Here is a 20,478-nt window from a genome sequence, read left to right as displayed (position 1 = left end):
CTCCGCGACCCGGCCCCGGATAAGCGGAAGAAAATGGAATGGAAATGGAATAGTAGTTGCCTTTCTCTCTGTAACTGCTGCAGTGTGCCCTCTCATTTTGGGCTTAAAATGTATGAATTAACTCACTCTACATGATTCTGGTGTTTTTATTTTGCTATTTTGTTCATAAATAAATGTTCTATTCCTAACATGGAACTCGGCTTTTCAAAATTCCATCCTATAAAAGAGCTTCATTTGACTGGAGCTAAATGCTATGGGTAACGTCACACTCCCTCAGTCCACTTCTTTATACAGTCTATGGTTGGTGCCCCTAATACATTTCATTTCAAAATTCCTGCACCTCTTTGTTGTCAGCTGGACCCAGAGCCAGGTCGTACAGGCTGTTTGGAGCCACGTTTCCCACATTATCAAGAAATCTGGAGTTTGTGATCAGCTTCACACTCAGCTTCCTAAAAAAACACACACACACAGAAAGAATGCTGTAGAATGTTCGAGGCAGAGCAATGACATCTCTATAGAAACAAGGTGAGCCATAAAGTTACATAGTGCACCTTTAAGAGAGTAAATATCTCAATATATCTGCATCCAATATATTATAAGAACATTCTCAAAATATCGAATAACTCAGAATTCCGTACTTTATCTGATAACTTTGCATTTAAAGGGAATTCTTAAATCATTACTAATACTATTATTTTCATAAATTCTAATGTTTAATGTTTATAAACTAGTTGTACATGAAGCTAACCGCAGCACTCGTGATGTTTTGACGCTTTTTTGCAAATTCTCACCTAATTTCTTCCGCAGAAAACATCCCAAATGACATGCCCTCCAGTCGCCGCCATGGTATCTCCTTTCCGAACAACATCATGAAAAAATATGCAGTTTAAACGACTTTATTTTCACGAATTCATAACTTTAGCTAAACCCCACGCGTCTCCTGCTGCTCCTTCTGTGACACACGTGGGGCTGTACCACTGAAGCCAAACATAGAGGGAGAGAACATGTATTTAAATATAATTAGTTTTACACTCAAATGTGAATATAAAACAATAGAAAACCGTCTTAATATTCTTAAAAGCTTTAAAATAAAACGGTGAGTTTATTGCGCATATTAAACTATATAAAAATAAAACTTTGCGTGTTGATTTCCGTATTCTGTCTTCTTGGTATTTTCCCCCATGATGCATCACTTCGTAACAACATGGCGGCGCCTGGTAGGCTCGTAGGGCATTACTTACACAAAAACGGACAATTTCTCCTAAATAACATCGATAAATTATGGTTTCGCAGGTGAGGAAGCTTAAATGCACTGTTTTAATCGCGCGTTATTACATGTTATAGTTGTTGAACTAAAATATAGCGACATTTTGAGTGAAACTAAAGCGCGCATCCTTTGACAGGACGAGGAGGTCACGCTGCGGTCTGGAATTTCTGAAGCAAAAAGATGCTTTATGGGGATATATTATTCTATTAAAAAAAAAAAAAGATATATATATATATGCCCTCAAGTGGGGATAACTATATTTTTAGGATGTTATGCTTACAGATCCGTAATAAGTTGTTAGTGCTTGAATGTTAAAGATGTACTGTGTAACTTTTTCACTTGCTTGTTTTTATGGAGATGTTGAGCACCAAGTCCCAAATATGTTCATGTACATTTCACTAGTTTTGTTATTGTTTTTGAATATTGTACCTCAAACAAACAAATACACGATTGAATGAATGTTATTATTCTGTAAATGTAAAAAAAAGAAAATGTCATTGCTGTGTCTGGAATGTTCCACAGTGTGACAGCGCTACATAGTACAGTATCGATATACTGTACTGGGCTGCTGTATTTTTTGATATATTTTACAGAATTATTTTGTTACAGCGCTACAGTTTTCTTGCTTGTTCAGAGGAAGGAAACTCGTTTATGTCACACATTTTACACTTTTATTCACCTTTTTGCGGATTGAAATGTTTGTGTTTCATATTTACTTTGCATAAGAAGTGATTTAACAAAGACTTTTAGTATCACAGCAATCATTTAGCCTTTATTTTTTTATTGAAATGTATCATATTGATTTGAAACATACCGTATCGAATCGAAAGTGCAGCACTATATTGAGATATGTGTCGTATCAGCAACTTGTTAATGATACCCAGCCCTGATGAGCAGGGTTGCCTCTTCACAGAGCTGACCTGTAACTTGGTCTGGTCTGTTCTTCATGAAGATAGAAAGGTTTAATACTATACTGTGAAAGATTCCAGGCAAAGCAATAACATCTCCAGAAAGCAGACCCTTGACCAGAAAAGTTACACAATGCATCTTTAATATCAAATACAGATAATGGGAATGTGCATAGAATTGAATAACATACAAAACAACCTACACACATTGAAATATTATTTTTTAATGTCTTATGTCTTTTTCAAAATGCATTACTTGTTCCTAATTTAACATAATTGTTTTTCTGTCTAAATTGTGTCCATTAATTCATTATCTTTGTCACTTTTGTTGTCAGGAGCTTTCACTGGAGCCCCATCCTCCGTCAACAAGCAGCTGAGGCAAATACAGGTCAGTATCATTATTATTATTTCATTTTATTTAAGTTTGAATTTGATTTATTTTTTCCATGTTATAAATTAATTCACTTATTTTCTTGTGCTTAAAGAATCTTCAGAAAATATTGTCATCCCCAAAAAGAAAACATGGTAAGTATCTTGGCCCAATAGTATTTTAAAACGTATCTGCAATATTATTTCAGGCATTATTAAATCTTTTATCAAATATATTTAAAATTCAACAGGAGTAAAGTGGCAGTTTTAGAGGCTCTTGCTGCAACTGTCAAAAGTGTAAGTTTATTTGGTCTTCTCTATCTATCTATCTATATCTATATCTATCTATTAGGGCCGGGCACGTTAACTCGTTAACTTTGCGTTAACTAATTAAGTCATTAACGCCGACAATTATTTTAACGCCGTTAACGCAGTTTTTATTATTTATTTATTTATTTTATTGTAAGCGTTTGTTTCTCACTGGCTTTTATTTTGAAAAAGTCCACCGCGAGCGTTTCTTTAAGTTTGACGTCTTTTCTTTACACTTTTTTCACTTTTTTCTGACCATGTGAGATGCAACCTGTCCCAAGCCTCCACGAGCCGCGGGCCCGGCTCCGGCCGGACCAGCCGTGCGCTCTGAGCTGAGCTTGTTTCTTTAGTTCAGTGCTGGAGTAACTGATTTACCCTGATACCACTGGAAGAAAAAATGTGATTGGTCCATTTCCATTCCATTATATTAACCCTTTGTTTCCCAAGAAATATCAGTCCAAGTTTGATGATCTAGAAATTATTACTAGTGTAGTGTTTATTACTCACAGCATAAAAAAATATTCAATAAATATATTAGTAGTACAAACGTACATTCAATATTTTTTCTTGAGCCTTCAAAGAAGACCTTGAAGGCTCTGTGGGTTCCCCGTGAAAGAAATGCTGTTTGCACAACAAATGTTTGACTCTTTCATTTACATTACCAATAAAAGTGCACTATACTCTACTTTTTAATTCATTCATTGGTTTTGCGTATAACATGCGATTAATCGCAATTACATTTTTAAATTTTTGCCCAGCCCTACTATCTATCTATCTGTTTTTTCTATCTATCTGTCTTTTTCTATCTATCTATCCATCTATCTATCTATCTATCTATCTATCTGTCTGTCTTTTTCTGTCTATCTATATCTGTCTATCTGGCTTTTTCTATCTGTCTGTCTTTCTATCTCTGTCTCTGAAGATGCATTGTGTAACTTTTCTGGTGGAGGCTGCATTCTGTTATTGCTTTGTCTGGACTGTGTCACAGTATGGCTTTAAACCTAAGCTTTTTATCTTCATGGAGACCAAACCAGACCAAGTTACAGGTCAGATCTGTGGAGAGGTGACCCCGCTCACAGTCAGAATGTGCCTGTTTTTCTGTCAGATGAATGCCTGTTTTTCTATGTATTTTTGAGCTATAAAACCACCTGTAATTGAATAAGTGTAAGATAGAGCTGTTTAATGTCACACTGTGGAACATTCCAGACAGATCAGTGGCATATTCATAGAAACAAGCAGCAAAATTAAGACAATTTTCTCTCATAAGTAATACATCTTTTTATTTTTGTTTCCCTGTGTTTCGATCAGGACCCCACTGCATATCCGTATCAATTCCAGGATGACCCCTACCTTTCTCCAAGAACATCATCTGAATTTGTGCGTTCTAAACAATTTCTCTTTTTTTTCTGTTTTTTACTTTCTTCCAGACGTTTGATTTTCCTTTTTTTTTTCTCTCCTCAGACCCTGTTCTCGCTCTCTCAGGAGTCTGGTCGAGCTGCTGCCAAATATTTCATGAACACAAATCCAAAGTTTTTCACCAAAGACTTTGCAGAACCACATATACCAGTAAGAGTCGCACGCATTTTGACTTTACTGAATTTATTTTTAAGCAACTATACCCTTATATATAACTATATAACTACACCGTTTGGTGATTATGATGATTTAGTGACTGGCAAGATTTATTTCTCTACAGTCAGTGGATCTGTAATGGATCAAAATTGTTCAAGAAAGGTTAATTTTTTTCAGTTTTCAATGGTTAATTTTATCTTCTAGTTCTGCAGTTCTCAAACATTTCACAACAAGTACCATCTAAGTTTCCTTCTGAGTACCACCACATCTTAATTTAGCTTTAGTCACACTATTTTATATTGTTTTATCCAGTGTCTGATGCCAGAGTGTGTGTCTCCGAGTCTGGAGGAGGTGAGTGAAGCTGCTCTGAAGGAGAGGCTCAGTCTGAGGAGAGTGTCTGCAGCCGTGGATATGTACGACCAGCTACTTCAGTGTGGTGAGGAAATATGATAATAATATACAATAAAATCAATAATAAGATGCTAAATAATTATAATCAGCTTCAAACATGTTCTGAAAAGCATGGGGAATGTGTAGAGTTTAAATGTTTAAAATGTACATAGTGAAGTATTATTTAAAGGTGCACTGTGTAACTTTCAGGTGGAGGGTCCGCTACCTGCTTGCCTTCACAGAAATTGCATTGTTTTGTATATAGCTGAGATTTTTTTTTTACTAAATTTTCTATTTTACTTGACTACTGCTTGACTTGTCCATATACATTTTTGTAATTATGCCTTATTTGACACCAGTCTCTTGCTCTCTTTTTTTACTACTTATTTAGAATGAATTATTACTTTTCCGTTTATATATTTTTATCTCTTTGTTATTATAATATATTGTGATGTGTGGTCTACTTTTGCTTCTCTTGTGGATCAATAAAGCTTGTCTAAGTCTAATTCTTTTGCTTTGGATTGTTCCATATTATGACATTTAACTTATTCATTTTGCATTTAGTCGTTACAGGTTCGTAGCGACAAATTTAGTCCTAACCTTTTGTGGTTTCTGGGTGCAGGGGATCCAGGCCTAACACACTACCAGATTGGCGCCCAGTACACTGGCCCCTGTGCATCTATATAGGGCTTGACTCCACCCTGCCCCCTTGTGACCAAGCCGAATATAGGTCACCCTGTGCCCAGACATAAACAGTGACCCAAATTAACCCCAGCCTAAACAAAAGAATGGCTCCTACAACGTTATTTTATTTATCCAAAATACTTGAAAAACTTGAAAAACCTCCTCAGCTTGGCTTGCTGGCATCACATGTTTATCTCCATGGAGATAGATAAGCTTAATGCCATATTGTGGAACATTCCAGGCAAATAATACCATTCCATGAAGGCCAGCAACTGTCAGGCCCTCCACCAGCAAAGTTACGCAGTGCACCTTTAAAATGAAAGGCTAAATCTAACACAGAAAACTATAAAAAATGACATTATTATTTTGTATTTCCCTGACCTATTATTGACATTTTCAGAGAGTAACATTATTTTGTGATTTCTCATTAGGTCAAACAGTCTCCATCGAAACGACTCATGACCTTTTGGACCTGATCAGTTTTTACTGCGATCGAGATCCGGTCGTCGAGGGCACGCCCGACAGAGAGGGCACCGTGAGTGAAGGATGTAGATGTATAGCCAGTGTATACTTTGTATGGAGTCTCATATTTGTATAATAATAAAATTAATATTTAATATTTGTCATTTTAGACCTGGACCCTCTTATATAATATAAGAATTTCTTTTTCCTACCAAATATGGCATGCATTGTACATTTTTTAGTTGATTTCATTTGCTGTTTTTCAAGGTTTTCAGGGGAAAAAAATTGATAGTTTGTGTTTTTTGGCTGTAAAAATCATTCTTATTCCCCTACAGATGCATCAGGATCTGGAGAGTAGAATTAGACAGAAAACTCAATTTGGCCCCAAAAATTACTTCAAAATAGTGCATCTTTAAGCCTAAACCTATGTAACTTTTCGGGTGGGGTCAGTTACCTTCTTGTTTCTATGGATATGTCATTGCTCTGACTGGAATGTTCCACAGTATGACATTAACCACAGAGAAAAGCATTTGACTGACCCTTTACCAGAAAGTTACACAAAGCACCTTTAAGTATAGATGTACTGTATTTAAATTCTTAGAAGCTGTTTCTATTCACAGGAGGAGGGAGGAGAGGAGCCCAGGAGACGTAAGGGCAGGTTTAGAAAAGCATCAGAGCTCCTGAAATCCACCTGGAAAGAAAACAATAATGCAGAACGAATCTTCAACTTACTCCCAGAAAGAGACACGCGCTGCTACTCTGCTCTGATCAGAGGCATGGTCAAGGTGAGGGGCATTTGCACACTATTTAAGGTGCTATGTTACACAAAACTGACTCTTGTGAGTTTTGTAATGCTGTTACCTCATCAGAAACATACCATAAGTTGTGTTTTGTTGCATTCACACATGTCTGAGTAATCTTTTATTATCATATTTTTATATTATTATATATTTGTCTACATGTCTAAACCTCGAAATGTTCTGTTCCACCTTGTGATAACTTGAAAACTATGACTACATGACAACAGCTACCGTTTACCTTTTGCTCGATAGAGACTGGCAAATCCAGGGCTGAAATTAGTGAAATGATTCTAGTGAAGGTGCGTGGAGTTTAAAAACACAGTGGAGCAATTCCTGTATTACCACATGACATCACAAGGTGGAATTCGCATGTGTGAATGAAACAAAACACAACCCCAGGTATGTTTTTAATGAGAAAACAACATTATAACATAGATCAGAATAGAACAATCCCATATTGCTCTATTTAATGTAAAGTTACACAATCCCTCATTGAACAATACTGATTATATTAATCTCTGTATGAGTTATAATAATAGCTTTTATGGCTAAGTTTGCTTGCAATCTATTTAGGAAATTGCACGGGAATGACATTTTTGAAGTACTGTAATTTCCACAAACAACAAAACCTCCTCTTACTCCACATAAAAACTGCTAACCCTGTAGTTTAGATCTGCACAAACCTGTTCTGAAATGGGATTCTTGTATTAGTTTCTCAGTTCAGATTTCAGTCTTTTTGGCTACGTTCAGACTGCAGCCTGAAGTGATCCAAATCCGATTTTGTGGCCCCTATGTGACCTGTATCTGATCTTTTAATGACAGTCTGAACGACACAGATCCGATTTTTTCAAATGCGACCCAGGACACTTGGATATGTGCTTCTGAAACCGATACATATCTGATCTTTTGACATGTGACTTCAGTCTGAACGGCCAAAGCGCATTCATCCACCTACATGTTATCAACAAGCCACAAACGTCACTATTCTGCGCTGAAGTAGGCGAAAATTGTTAATGAACTCCTTGTCACTGAAGTGAAGCACATCACCACTCACCACTCTTGACTACGTCTCCACATCCACATGTTCCTTTCAACGAATTGCCCCACAAAACGCCACGGCCAAAAACCTGGTCCTTCTTCTCAATCTCCTCCTTAAAACAAGTAAGTTGTTCATGTTCTGGCTCCGGTACAAGAGGAACTTTAAAATCTCCAGGTGCTCAATGCTCGCGTCCATGTTTGGACAACTTCCATATACACAGAGCACGCTCGCTGTGGTTGATGTCATCATGTCCCACATTGCGCATGGGGGACACTTTTGGGACGTTTAATGTTTACACTGAAGATCACATACAAGTCGCATTTAATTGGAAATGTGAACGATCTCGCAAAAACTTCGGATTTGACAAAAAAATCTGAATTTAGCGTAGCCTTTGCAGTCTGCAGTCTTAACGTAGCCTTTGTCAATTCTCCTGGACGTGTTTTAAAATGTGACCTTTGAACAGAATCCTATTCATAAAACATAAATGCTTGTCAGAAATCGCAGTATTTTTTCCTCAAATAGTTAAGCCTTAATATCTTTTCTGTTTCTCTACAGCATGGAGCATACGCCAGAGCCTTTGACTTTTACACAGACATGCTCAACAACAGGGTCACAGGTCAGTACAAACCTAAAAATGCAGTTAATTTGTAGTATTGCAAATATCAGCTTTGAATTTAAAGAGGGGGTATTACACTTGCTAACACATAACATAGATTAATGTAACATTGCATAAATTTTAGATTACCATGTTACATTTTATTGTTTAGGTTTTAGGTGGGCTGAGCTTTTTATAGGTTTGTACTGCTAAAATGTTTGTGTAATCCCTCAGTCGTCCAGGTCTCTGTTTAAATATTTAATAGACTATTTTTTTCCACATTTTTATTGCTTGGTCCTTTTGCACATGTATCTACTCCAGGTGATGTTCACATCTTCAATGCGCTGATCTCAGCTGCTACAGAAGTCAGAGAGAAATACAACGACAGATGGGACCTCATTGTTGTAAGATTATCTGCTAATATTGAGAGATTTAGAAAGCTTTTTCAGTTTTGATGACAATATCTATACTTGGACTTCACTATCTGTCAGTACTCAATATCAACTAAAGCACAGACTGAAAATGACTGAAAATTGTTATACCTTTTAACTAGGGATGGGCATGATTAGTCGATTAATTGATAATTGATCATTAAGAATTTCATCGATTACGTTCATTTTAATCGACAAACTGAATGTAGGTTGCTGTGCATAGTGTGACCAAACAGGTCTGTACATGTGTGTCTCTGCACTCAGAAGGAGCGAGACACAAACACTTGGTCAGTCTGTAACGTACCGAAGTGCAAATGTGTATTTAACGATGACTTGTACAAGAAATCCCACGCTTTCCGTTGCGTTCGGGACAAGTGTGAGGCCATGTGCACAGTGAACAAAGCAGCACATATGTTTCAGTGTCCAGTGGGAAAAAGCGTTGCCAGGTGAGAGTCGCTCAATGTCGTTGACGAGTCCCCACCTCCCTCCCCCCGTACGGTGTCCTGGTTTTGACAAACGCAAATATGGTCACACTAACCTGTATTCCACTGAGTCATGTCTTTTAATCTGACAGAAGTTGACCGCATCAGCAACACAAGAGCTGTAGTTTTTTCTTATCTTAGTTTATGCAAATTAGCCATGCGGTTTTTAGTTTTGTTTCTGTGAGACTTGCACAAAGCTGCATTAAACACATTCTAATGTCAAACGGGCTAATGTGGCTCTGGAGTGGTTACGGTTTATATGTTGTAAAGTTGAATTTATTTATGCAGATTAGTAGTGCAGCTAGTAATAATAATGATGATCATTTTAATATAAAAACCTTAATGATTAATCGATAATTGATCGTAAATTCTTCCGATGATTGATTAAGAACATTTCATCGAATGCCCATCCCTACCTTTAACACACAAACGTATAACAAAATTGTTTATTGTAACTGTTATTTATTCATCAAGTAGCTCTAGAACAGCTTTGTTTAAAAATGTGTAGGTTATTTTAAAAAAAAATATATAATGTTTGGTAGTTCTGAGCGATACGTCCAAAAAATTATTATGATTATGAAGTCAGAGCAGGGACCATTTGTCTTGCCTAATTTTTGTTATTAAGTAGAAATCGTATTGATCTTTAAAAAAAAAAAAGCTAATAAACGAAAGCAGGAAGTAGCTGATTTTTTATTTTTTTTTTTGTAGTATGTAGCTATGTGAGAAGAGCCATACTGTTCCTAAACAGTTCACTTTTGTGGTTGTCCCTCACTGTGCCATTTCCTGTGATCTTTAGGAGCTGTTGAATCAGATGAAGCAGCAGCAGATCTCTCCGTCTCTCCACACGTTTAACTCTGTGCTCAAGTCTCTAAGACGCTGTGGATTTCTGGCCAAGAGTCACTCCCTGCACACGCTCAGTGAGATGAAGGCCCTCGGCATCGGTCAGTATGTAAAAGCTTACTGTTCAATATATGTTAGAAAGAACCATCGTTTTCAGGCTCAGTATATGTTGCTTGTACCTTTTTTGTACTTACAAAGATTTAATCTGACGTCTCCTTTAGGTGTCCCTGTACTCATAATAAAGGGTCAGTTAGACAGTTGGAAATATGATAATAACATTTCTAATGTGAACATCCTGTGACAGTATTCTGTTTTTATGAGATTGCAATTCAGTGCTTTTATGTTTTATATAATTTTTTGAATGTTTGCAATTTAAATTTTATATGAGTTAAGTCAAAAAGTAAAAACTAAAATGGTTCCAAAAACAACCAACTCAAAAGTAATGATTTAACCACAAATACTGTATTTCTCGGGATATAAGGTGTGCTCTTAAACCTCCAACCCCATCAAAAAAACACTGCACACCCCACAATCCAGAGCGCCCTATACACGAATCCATTAGGTGTCCCAGCACGACTTCAGTAAACTACAAAGCCACACCATCTGCAGAACACGCAAACACACACGGAGCAGACAGCGACCACGCGGCGAAAAACACCCACAGACACACTCATCACTCCACGCCGACGAGGAATGGAACGGAGGAACAAACCGAAAAAGCGAGTGCAATGTGCCACTTCTAGACGCAACTGAACAACTGAGTCACTGCGAACATGCCGACAATCCAGTGGTCCCAGACAGCACCCTCCCTACACGCCACAACTGAACAAAGCCCAGAGTCACCGTGAACGCACCAAACAAAGTTCGACTGAGCGATCCAACTGTTGTGTTTCCTTTATAGTCCTTTGTGGTTTATTTGTGAAAAAAGTTTGAAAATAGACCATTTAATGACAGTGCGCCTTATAATCCAGAGCACCTAATAGCCCGGAAAATATGGTACTTTGATTAACCTTAATACTGGCTTTGATACTTATCAAAAATGATCACAAGAACACTGTAAAACTTTTCAGCTAAAAAAAAGATAGACAGCATAATTTACAAATCATTGTTTTACTTTATTAGCGAGTTATCAAACAAATTAAAATATGAATACTTTTGTTCTAGTTTCCAAATTCTTTTAATAATAAATAACATATCTTTGTTTTCTACTTTTAGCTCCCAGTCTTGCCACCTATGACCACATCCTGGCTGCTTTCTTCAGAGCAGGTAAATCAAATAAAATACTCAGCGCACAAATATGAATCTACCTCATGTTAATTAAACACATTCACTATTCTCCAGGTGCTTCGGGCCCAAACAACACTGATGTTTTATATGAGGTGCTATCGGTGATTAAAGAAACCAGCTTCACCTGCCAGGACCCAGATGACGGTACAAAATTCAAAGCTTTCTCCCATGTTATAATGACCTCTAAAACTTGTTCATCAAACTCCTGCCTGAATAAGGTTTTAGATGTCATTCATGCATTTTTGAGTAATTTTGTGATCTCTCCTTATGGTTAGCTGAAAGATTCTGTCCAAGACTCCGTCCACAAGCCTTTGTCACCGATGCTCCCACATGACAGTTCTTCATAAATATACAAAAACATAGTGATGGGTGAATGGAGCCTCGTGAAGCATTGACACTTCAGTCGCAATATTGTCTCAAATAGTTCGATGTGTCTGAGGTCTTGGAGAAACACTGACCTCTAGTGGACAAATTTAACCATTAGCACGCAGGTTTCTCAGCATCGATGAAGTATTGTTAGTGTAAGACAATACTTGTGTGCAGAGCGACACCGTACCTAACAACAACAATAATAATGATGATTTAAAATAATATGTAAAGAGCAACATAAATAACATGCTGTAAATTAGAAAATAGGTGACCTTGTTAAGTGGAATTAGATCAAAGTGATCCCAAACCATGGATCGCTTTTTTCCACTTGTAGATGCCATCAAAAATGAAACAAATGCCAAAAATCGCCAAAATCACCACTAACGTCACACAATACTCCTCACTATCCAACATTTTTAAGAAATATTGGTGCATCTTTTATACTGTAGCAGTTTAGAGCTTGTCAAACCACGGAAGTGCGCTGAACACTCTGAAGCACTCTGAACCAATCACAGAGCGGAACATTCACTGAGCCAATGAAACGCTTCGATACACTGAAGCGATTGACACGCAGAGTGAAGCAGTCGGGGGAGGGACCCCACACTTCCACACTTTGGTCACGTGAGCGGCTGCTGCGAGATGAGCTCCGAGGCAGTGCTTCGGAGCAATTTGTTTCAGAAAGAACGAGACGTGCTCCGGAGCTCCGACTCATTTGCCCATCACTACAAAAACATGGTACAAAACCGTTCTCTACAACTTGACAGACCTGATGTGATGTGCAGTAGTTTCATTAGTGGGGAGCAAAGGGAGAGGAGACGAAATGGATCTAACAAAACAAGTTACTACATTGTTTTCGTAAAATATAGCATTTTCAAAACAATAAAAGGTAACATCATGATCTAAATATGTGTTAGCAGTTAATACCCCATAGAAGTTAAATACCCCCCCTTTAAGAATTTGTTTGTAAATTTCTGTTTTGTTTTACAGTCCTTTTCTTCAGCAGTGCCATGAGAATTGTGAGTTATATATTTTTTAGTATTTATTTTCACACTTTTAAAAATCATTTTTAATCTAAAGTTGTTTCATTACAGTGTTTGGAAAATAAAGATCTGGAGTTGGGGTATAAAGTTCACTCTTTGGTTGAATTTGGGGAAAACTGGAGGCTTCTTGGAGATCCATATCAACAAAGCATTTACTAGTGAGTTTTAAGTAATGATTGTAAGTCTTGTGGATTATAATAAATGTTTATATTAATTGGATGTATTTATTTTGAATTTCAGCGGCCGTTTCTTTAACCTGTTGTGTCTGATGGAGAACCTGGATGTGGTTCTGAAATGGTACAAGAAACTCATTCCATCGGTCAGTGAATTTAATATGGAATTTTTAGATAGAAATTATGATTTTATTGTACTCATCTGTACTTAAAATTATTAAAATGTCACTAGAATATTTTCCTTGTAAAGTTTGTTTTCTATGTATGTAATCTGTACATGTGATATCAGGTGTCACTCAATTTGATCTAGTGAATGAACATGCAACTTAAAGAGAGTGTTCTGATTTTAGATCAGGATTTGATCTCATCATTTCAGATGGAGGGCAGGGTCTATGTAACTCTATGGGACTCTATATTGAACCTTTTCAGTATTTGTTTGGGATCGGCTCCACAAACTTGCCATATTAATCTCATGGCTCAAAGTCCTTTCAGCTGAAACATTCACGTCTTTGGGGTTGTGTAAATGCACCGCTTTTTGAAGATTTTGGTGGTTTTCAGATTCTAGAATGTGAGAATGTCGTACTTCCAGATGAGGCAAAAAAGTTATCTCTATTATTTACATTGTATTTACAATGAAATGTTGGAAAGGTAAATTTCCAAAGAAGGAATCTGATCATTTCTATTATTGACTAGACACAAGACCATGCTGTATTACAACAAGAATCTGCAGTGGAACAATATTCATTTTACCTGACCCCATCTGTATAAAATAATAATGGCCTATAGAACGTTCTGATGCCATGTGTCATCTTTTTTCATATTTCCTATTCTTGTGCTGCAGTTGTATTACCCAAACCCTCAGGGCCTGAAGGACCTGCTTCAGGCTCTGGACACAGACAATCGACTGGACCTGCTGCCCACCATCTGGAAAGGTCAGTTTAATTATAAATGATTTATTTGATATTTAAATTTTGCATATCTCCACAACAAATGTTGCTATATAATACATTTTTGAAATGTCTCCCACTTAGGGCTGGGTGATATGGAAAAAATTTTATCTTTCAAACAAGGAAGCGCTTTACAATTTCTTAAATAATAGGAAATTATAAGAATGAATGTAAACTGCCCGCAACGCCAACTGCTTGATTGCACAATAAGAAAATCAAGAGTAAATTTGTTTATTATAATCCTAGTTTTCATAAATTATTCAGTAAATTGCCCAGCCTTCCCACCTACACAACACAATACAGAAATGTTACAGGTTTAGAGCTTTTCATTTTTCGATGTAAAAATAAGCCTCCTGTTCTGCTTGTCAGATATCCACTCTCTGGGTCATGATAACAAACTGGACCTGGTGGAGGAGCTGCTCAGCCTCATGTCCAGAGAGAAACACTCTCCAGAGGTCAGTGCTTTTCATCTTCAACTGTTTTTAGATTTTCAGCAGACATTGTATTCTACAGTTATTGGGATATAAGTATCTAAAAAGCACAAATGTGTTTAGACTTTATATAATTTAATCTTATTTAATCTTGATGTGGACTTGGTTTGGTCCCAATCTAGTCCCTATTCAGTCCTGATTCAGGTCCTAGTTCAGGTTTAGTTTCAGGGTTAGTCCTGGTTTAGTGATGTGGTGAATGTGCAAGTCTGAAAGCATTCTAAATAGTTTTTGGCTTTCCTGTTAAACGTCCTATATGACGCAAAATGGACTCTTGTGAGCTTTAATTCATATTATAATACAACAGTCCTGGAGTTGTCTTTTGTTTCATTCATATATGTTTGAGTAATCCTTTATTATTAGTCTGTCATCATCTCCAAAGCTCAAAATGCTCTGTTCCACCATGTGATGTCATGAATGTCCTTTTACCTTTAGTTCTGTAGAACTTGGCATTTCCAGGACTGAAATGATCCAAATCCAAAATGATTATAGTGAAGGTGTATGGAGTTTAAAAACACAGTGAAGCAGTTTCTGTATTACCACATGATAGCATAAAGGTGGAACAGCGTGTTTTCAGTTTGAGAGAAGAATTCAGTATAAGTATGCAGAGTTTGTGTGTTAAACATGTATGAATGAAACAAAGCGCAACTCCAGGTCTGTTTGTGATGACGAAACAAACATTAACACATTACCCACATTCTACCTCTGTATGAAACTCCTGTGTACAGTTCCTGGACCCTGCCTAAAACCCTTCAGTATCTCTCTCTCTGTGTTACAGGTACAGCAGCAGTTTTCTCAGTGTGCTCTGGAGGTCCGTTCTGTATTTGAGGGGGACAGGGGGCGGAGCCTGGACTGGAGCTCTGCGTCTCTGAACCACATCACCGCTCTCCTGCTCAGAGCTGACCACACATCTACACAGGCCTGGTACTAAATAAAAACTCACTGTGTGTTTAACTAAAGAGTCCATAAGTTAAAGGTTAACATGTCATTGCTATGCGTGGAATGTTCTACAGTATGACATTAAACAGCTCTACTTGACATGTATTCAGTTACAGATGATTTCATAGCTCAAAAGTACCTAGAAAACAGGCATTCTGACTGTGAGAGGGGTCACCTCTCCACAGATCTGACCTGTAACCTGGTCTGGTTTGGTCTCCATGAAGATAAAAAGGTTTAATACCATAATGTGAAACATTCCAGACAAAGCAGTAACATCTCCATGGAGAAAAACACATGACAGTTACACAGTGTACCTTTAAAGGTCCTATATTACACAAAATTGACTCTTGTGAACTGCAATCCATGTTATAATGTTGTTACCTCCTCAAAACATACCTGGAGTTGTGTTTTGTTTCATTCACACATTCCTCAATACAATGGAGCACTTCCTGTATTACCACATGACATCACAAGGTTTTTGTTTTCTGTTTGAGGGTCTCTAAATTTGTAGGATTTGTGTGTGTGAATGAAAAAAACCACAACTCCAGGTCTGTGTGTGATGAGGAAACTACATTCTAACATAGATCAGACGACAGCGTAATATGGGCCCTTTAAAGGTGCACTGTGTAACCTTCTGGTAGAGGGTCTGCCTCTTGCTTGTCTCCATGCCAATTTTATTGCTTTACCAGGATAGTCCCATACTATGGCATTAGCATTTCTCTTACACCTATTTAATTGCAGTTTCTTTTTGTTTTTTGCTAAAAAATTCATTCTTACTGCAATGCATCTCCACAGATCTGATCTATAAATTGCTCAAGTCCAATCCAATCCACTTTATTTCTATAGCACATTTCACAAACAAACAGTTTCCAAAGTGCTGCACAAGTACATAATAAAAACAACAATAATAAAATAATTAAATAAACTACTAAAATAATCATACTAGTCTTAAAATGATAAAACCACTCAAATAAAATAAGAGCAAAACCATAGAATAGCAATAAATAAATAAAACCAATAAAAATACATAAAAAAAATAAATAAAAGACACAGAGGAGCACACAACTCACGCAGTGTTAAAAGCCAGAGAATAAAAGTGGGTCTTAAGACGAGACTTAAAACTCTCCACTGTGGGGGCTGTTCGAACGTGGAGGGGCAGAGCGTTGCAGAGCGTTGCAGAGCGTTGCAGAGCGTTGCAGAGTGTTGCAGAGCGTTGCAGAGCTCAGGGCCGACCACAGAGAAGGTCCTGTCCTTCTGGTTTTAAGTCTCAACAGGCACCAAGAGCTGGAGCTGGACCTCAGACCTCAGAGCTCGCGCGGGTATGAATTTGGATGAGATCTGAGATGTACTGTGGGGCCAGTTCATTCAAAACTTTAAAAACAAACAACAAAATCTTAAAATCAGTACTAAAATGAACATGAAGCCAGTGCAAAGACGCAAGGATTGGGGTTATGTGCTCTCTCCTTTTGGTTCCTGTTAAAAGTTGTGCTGCAGAGTTTTGGACTAACTGTAGTCCGTAAAGTGCGTTTTGTGAAATGCTGGAATAAAGTGCATTGCAGTAGTCCAGGCGTGATGAAATAAAAGCGTGGTCAAGTGGTGTCACTTGCTTGCCTCCACTTAGATAAGTTAAATGTCATACTATGGAACATTTCAGGAAAAGCACCTCCATGGAGACAAGCAGGTAATGGACCCTTCAGGAGAAAAGTAGAAAAGTGCACCTTTACTGCTACATGTACAATTAAATATTGTAAGTTTTGTTTGTACTTCGCTTAATCGTACATGGGACTTACAGTTTTCTTGTTACAGGGAGATGCTTCAACGGTTCAAGGAAAAGAACAGAGTCCCAACGTAAGTCTGTTTTGTGCTTATTCTGTGATTTACCATGTCTCCCTCCAAAGATATTTCGTAGCAGAATTTTTAAAAAGTCTACCAAACAGAAAGGGTCAAAATGCGGGGAGACGTCTGAAAGCAACAAGGCCTTTCATCATTTATTCTTTTGTCCACAAGGGGGAATGAAAAAAACAGAAATAGATCCTCAGAAATTGGCCAAAACTACATATTTTTTATTAAACTAAATTATTTTTTATGTTAATTAGTAGTTTTATGTTAGTTTAAAACATTAAAAACACAAATAGCTCTAATTACTTGGAGATTGTTGAATGATTTTCTATTCAAAAGTGCAGAATCGATCAGCAAGTAATCACAAGTACGTGCAGAGCGGTGGGCGGAGATAGGTGGTAGTCAGTTTTACACGTGTCCCCTTTTTAAATGAGTTGGTTTGTCCTGATCACAGCGTTGCATTGCTGTTCATATGTCGTCGTCTTCTTCAGAGTGGAGCTGATGGAGGAGTTCCTGTCTTGGTGCATAGTCTCCGGCTCATGTGACAGAGCCGTGGAGCTGGTTCAGACCTCCGCTTCCTTCTGTTTGCCCTGTACGCACAGTCTGTCAGAGAGGGCACAGAAAGAACTCAACCTCAGTGAAGAGCAGAGGTAAAGACGGGTTTAAATCATGTTATAGTATACAAGGCGAAATACAGAAGTTTATTTAAAGCATCTATATTAAGCTATTTTCTCATCTGTGTTATAATGTTGTTTGTTCCTCATCACAAACAGACCTGGAGTTGTATTTTGTTTTATTCTAACATGTTTAAGACTCAAACTCTGTATACTTACACCTTGTGACGTCATGTGGTAATACAGGAAGTGCTCCACTGTGTTTTTAATCTCCATACACCTTCACTAGAATAATCTGGATAATTTCAGATCAGGAATTGCCAAACTCTACTAAACAAAAAGTAAAATGTAGCTGTTAACTTGAACTACCACCAAATGACATCACAAGGTGTAACAGAGCATTTTGAGCTTTGGAGATGTAGACAGACAATAATAAAGGATTACACAAATATGTGTGAATGAAACAAAATAAAACTCCAGGTGTGTTTTTGATGAGGTAACAATATTCAAGTTTTCTGAATCTGAATCTGAACATTCTAACGTGGATTAGAGCTCACAAGTCCTTCGTGTGTCTGTGTTTTTCAGATCCGTTTTATCTGAACTGGAGTCAGCAGCAGAGACAACAGACTAAGAGAGGAACCTATTGCAGAAACTCTACGTAACACAGTGCAACCGTCATTTTGTGTATTTCAAACTACAGTACATCATGTGGAATAATAAACTATGACAGTGTAAAGTAAAACCACTAGAGGGCATCATCTCTTTAGTTTTAAGGCCTCCCAAGATCTCACAAAGTAATTATATTTGTGCACAAAACTAACATACTTTTTTTCTTTTTTTTTTTTTTTCACACAAATAAATGCAACACATGTTTTTGGTTAAATAAATTTTCTAAAATAGTCCATGTCACATTTTCTATAAAAGTGATTACATAATTTTTTACAATTCACTCACACACAGAAATAAATGTTGATCATATGTAAATGTATTTAATAATCTTTTTAATTTTCTATTAATTTATCTTTTTATTAAATTAACTGGATTATGACAGTAATGATTCAGACCAAGGTCTTGTTGAGGCATTTAAAAAGAAGAGAGTAGCATATCTACAGTTCTGTCAGTCTCCAAAATATTGCAATAAATATTGCACCATGAGATTTGGATAGGCCTATTGTTACATTCCTATTTGTTGCATGACTTTTTAAAATAGTACAGTTTAGTTTGAAAAGCATTCAAATTGCATAACTTCAAGCTGTATTGGGTACTTTAATGTAAGTTCTTGAAATGATTTGAAGCTCAAAGTAGAGGGCTTGAACTTGACTTGGCCTGTCTTTTGTCTTTGACTTGGACTTGAAGTTAAAGACTTGAGTCTTACTTAAGACTTGGACAACAGTGACTTGGTCCCACTTCTGCATGAAAATAACAGCAGAGTGGGATGGGACATAATCGGTTTTGATGAGCGACTTCCTCTGAAATGTTTGTCTCACTCAGGAAACTGCAGCTACAGGAAAGATACAGACAGTTTGTCAAATGTGTTTAGTCTCATGCAGTGGTCAAGTCATGTCATTTTTATTTAAAAGGCCCGTATTACACTGTATTCTGATCTATGTTCTAATGTTTCCTCATCACAAACAGACCTGGAGTTGTTTTGTTTCATTCACACATGTTCAACACACAAACCCTGCACATTTAGGCTGAGTTCTTCTCTCAAACTTGACTTGTGATGGCTTGTGGTAATACAGGAAGTGCTCCACTGTGTTTTTAACCAGTAACGTCTCCGTGACAGCCCCAGCCACATTACAAGTCATATCTGCGGAAAGGAGACTGTGCTCACACAAAGCAGGGTTTTCAAGGAATCCTATACCAGTAATAAAAGCTGTCTAAATACATTTTACATGTTTATTTAACGCCATATTGTGGAACATTCCAGGCAACTCAAAATTATCTCTGTGGATATAAGAAGGTGGCAGCCGCCCTCCATCTGGAAAGTTATCAACTCTCTGTGAGGTCAGTACTATAGACCCAAATAAACTTCAAACATTCTCAGATTTATTGTGAACGTGTCTCAGCAAAACCAAAACTTTATGATGAAATGCAAGACAGAGTGAACTCAGGAATTACAAAATACAATACATTACAAAACATTAGTTCTAAAATAGAAATACTATTATCATATTTTCAGATTTTAAAAGAGTTGTACTAGTAACAGCAGTAATAGTAGTAGCTGATTGAGGTAATTGCTGGTTGAGATAATTGTACCTGCATAGTATAGTAGTACTATTTGGCACTTTCATTCTTCTCATTCAGAACTTTTAACAAGAATGGTTCAGTAGTAGTTGATAAGACTAAAATTATACAAGTAGTAATAGTGTTAGTAGAAGTAATAGTAGCAGTTGGAGTAGTAATAGTAGTTTTTGTGTACCTTCAGTATGTAGTATATAATAGAATTGACACTTTCATTCATTTTCATTTGATATAAAATGGTTCATTGGTAGTTGACAAGACTGTGGATATAATACAAGTAGTGAGTAGTAGTAGTAGTAGTAATTGTTGTAGCAGGTGAAAAAGTATTAGAATTCTTGTACCGCCAGTATTCATTCAGTACTTTTTTACTTGGAATTGTTCAGTATTTGG

The 20,478-nt window shown here is 37.0% G+C and overlaps 2 protein-coding genes across 2 annotated transcripts in view; one reads left to right on the top strand and one right to left on the bottom strand.

The window, feature by feature from the left end:
* Positions 1–1,097, bottom strand: part of polr1a (RNA polymerase I subunit A) — a 41,992-nt gene extending 40,895 nt beyond the window's left edge. The window contains exons 1-2 of the mRNA XM_020920554.2: positions 792–1,097; positions 341–449 (exon numbers count right to left, since the gene is read on the bottom strand). Of these exons, the coding sequence (XP_020776213.2) occupies positions 341–449; positions 792–871 (189 nt within the window). The 5' untranslated portion in view covers positions 872–1,097. The remainder of the gene's footprint in view (positions 1–340; positions 450–791) is intronic.
* A 94-nt stretch (positions 1,098–1,191) lies between these two features.
* Positions 1,192–18,586, top strand: ptcd3 (pentatricopeptide repeat domain 3). The gene is made up of 23 exons (XM_020920555.2): positions 1,192–1,293; positions 2,511–2,563; positions 2,661–2,700; positions 2,796–2,841; positions 4,162–4,230; positions 4,315–4,419; positions 4,738–4,861; positions 5,931–6,034; positions 6,582–6,746; positions 8,356–8,416; positions 8,717–8,799; positions 10,105–10,249; positions 11,364–11,414; positions 11,490–11,579; positions 12,792–12,820; positions 12,896–13,002; positions 13,085–13,163; positions 13,859–13,949; positions 14,334–14,419; positions 15,231–15,376; positions 17,198–17,239; positions 17,722–17,880; positions 18,430–18,586. Exons 1-23 carry the CDS (start codon positions 1,205–1,207, stop codon positions 18,473–18,475), a joined length of 2,010 nt encoding a protein of 669 aa, XP_020776214.2. The 5' UTR covers positions 1,192–1,204; the 3' UTR covers positions 18,476–18,586.
* Positions 18,587–20,478: the final 1,892 nt, after the last annotated feature.

Source organism: Boleophthalmus pectinirostris, unplaced genomic scaffold (assembly GCF_026225935.1).
Source record: "Boleophthalmus pectinirostris isolate CB_2022bp ecotype Guang Dong unplaced genomic scaffold, ASM2622593v1 HiC_scaffold_23, whole genome shotgun sequence".
Classification (NCBI taxonomy): Eukaryota; Metazoa; Chordata; class Actinopteri; order Gobiiformes; family Gobiidae; genus Boleophthalmus; species Boleophthalmus pectinirostris.
This window is presented reverse-complemented; position numbering and strand designations above follow the sequence as displayed.

What these genes read in the sequence shown, in the direction of transcription:
- ptcd3 (XM_020920555.2), top strand. Translation starts at nt 1,205, where the DNA reads ATGGCGGCGCCTGGTAGGCTCGTAGGGCATTACTTACACAAAAACGGA. An exon ending in TTGCTGCAACTGTCAAAAGT is followed by an intron (nt 2,842 to 4,161) that starts GTAAGTTTATTT and finishes TGTTTCGATCAG; the next exon opens with GACCCCACTGCATATCCGTA. An exon ending in GGCTGCTTTCTTCAGAGCAG is followed by an intron (nt 11,415 to 11,489) that starts GTAAATCAAATA and finishes ACTATTCTCCAG; the next exon opens with GTGCTTCGGGCCCAAACAAC.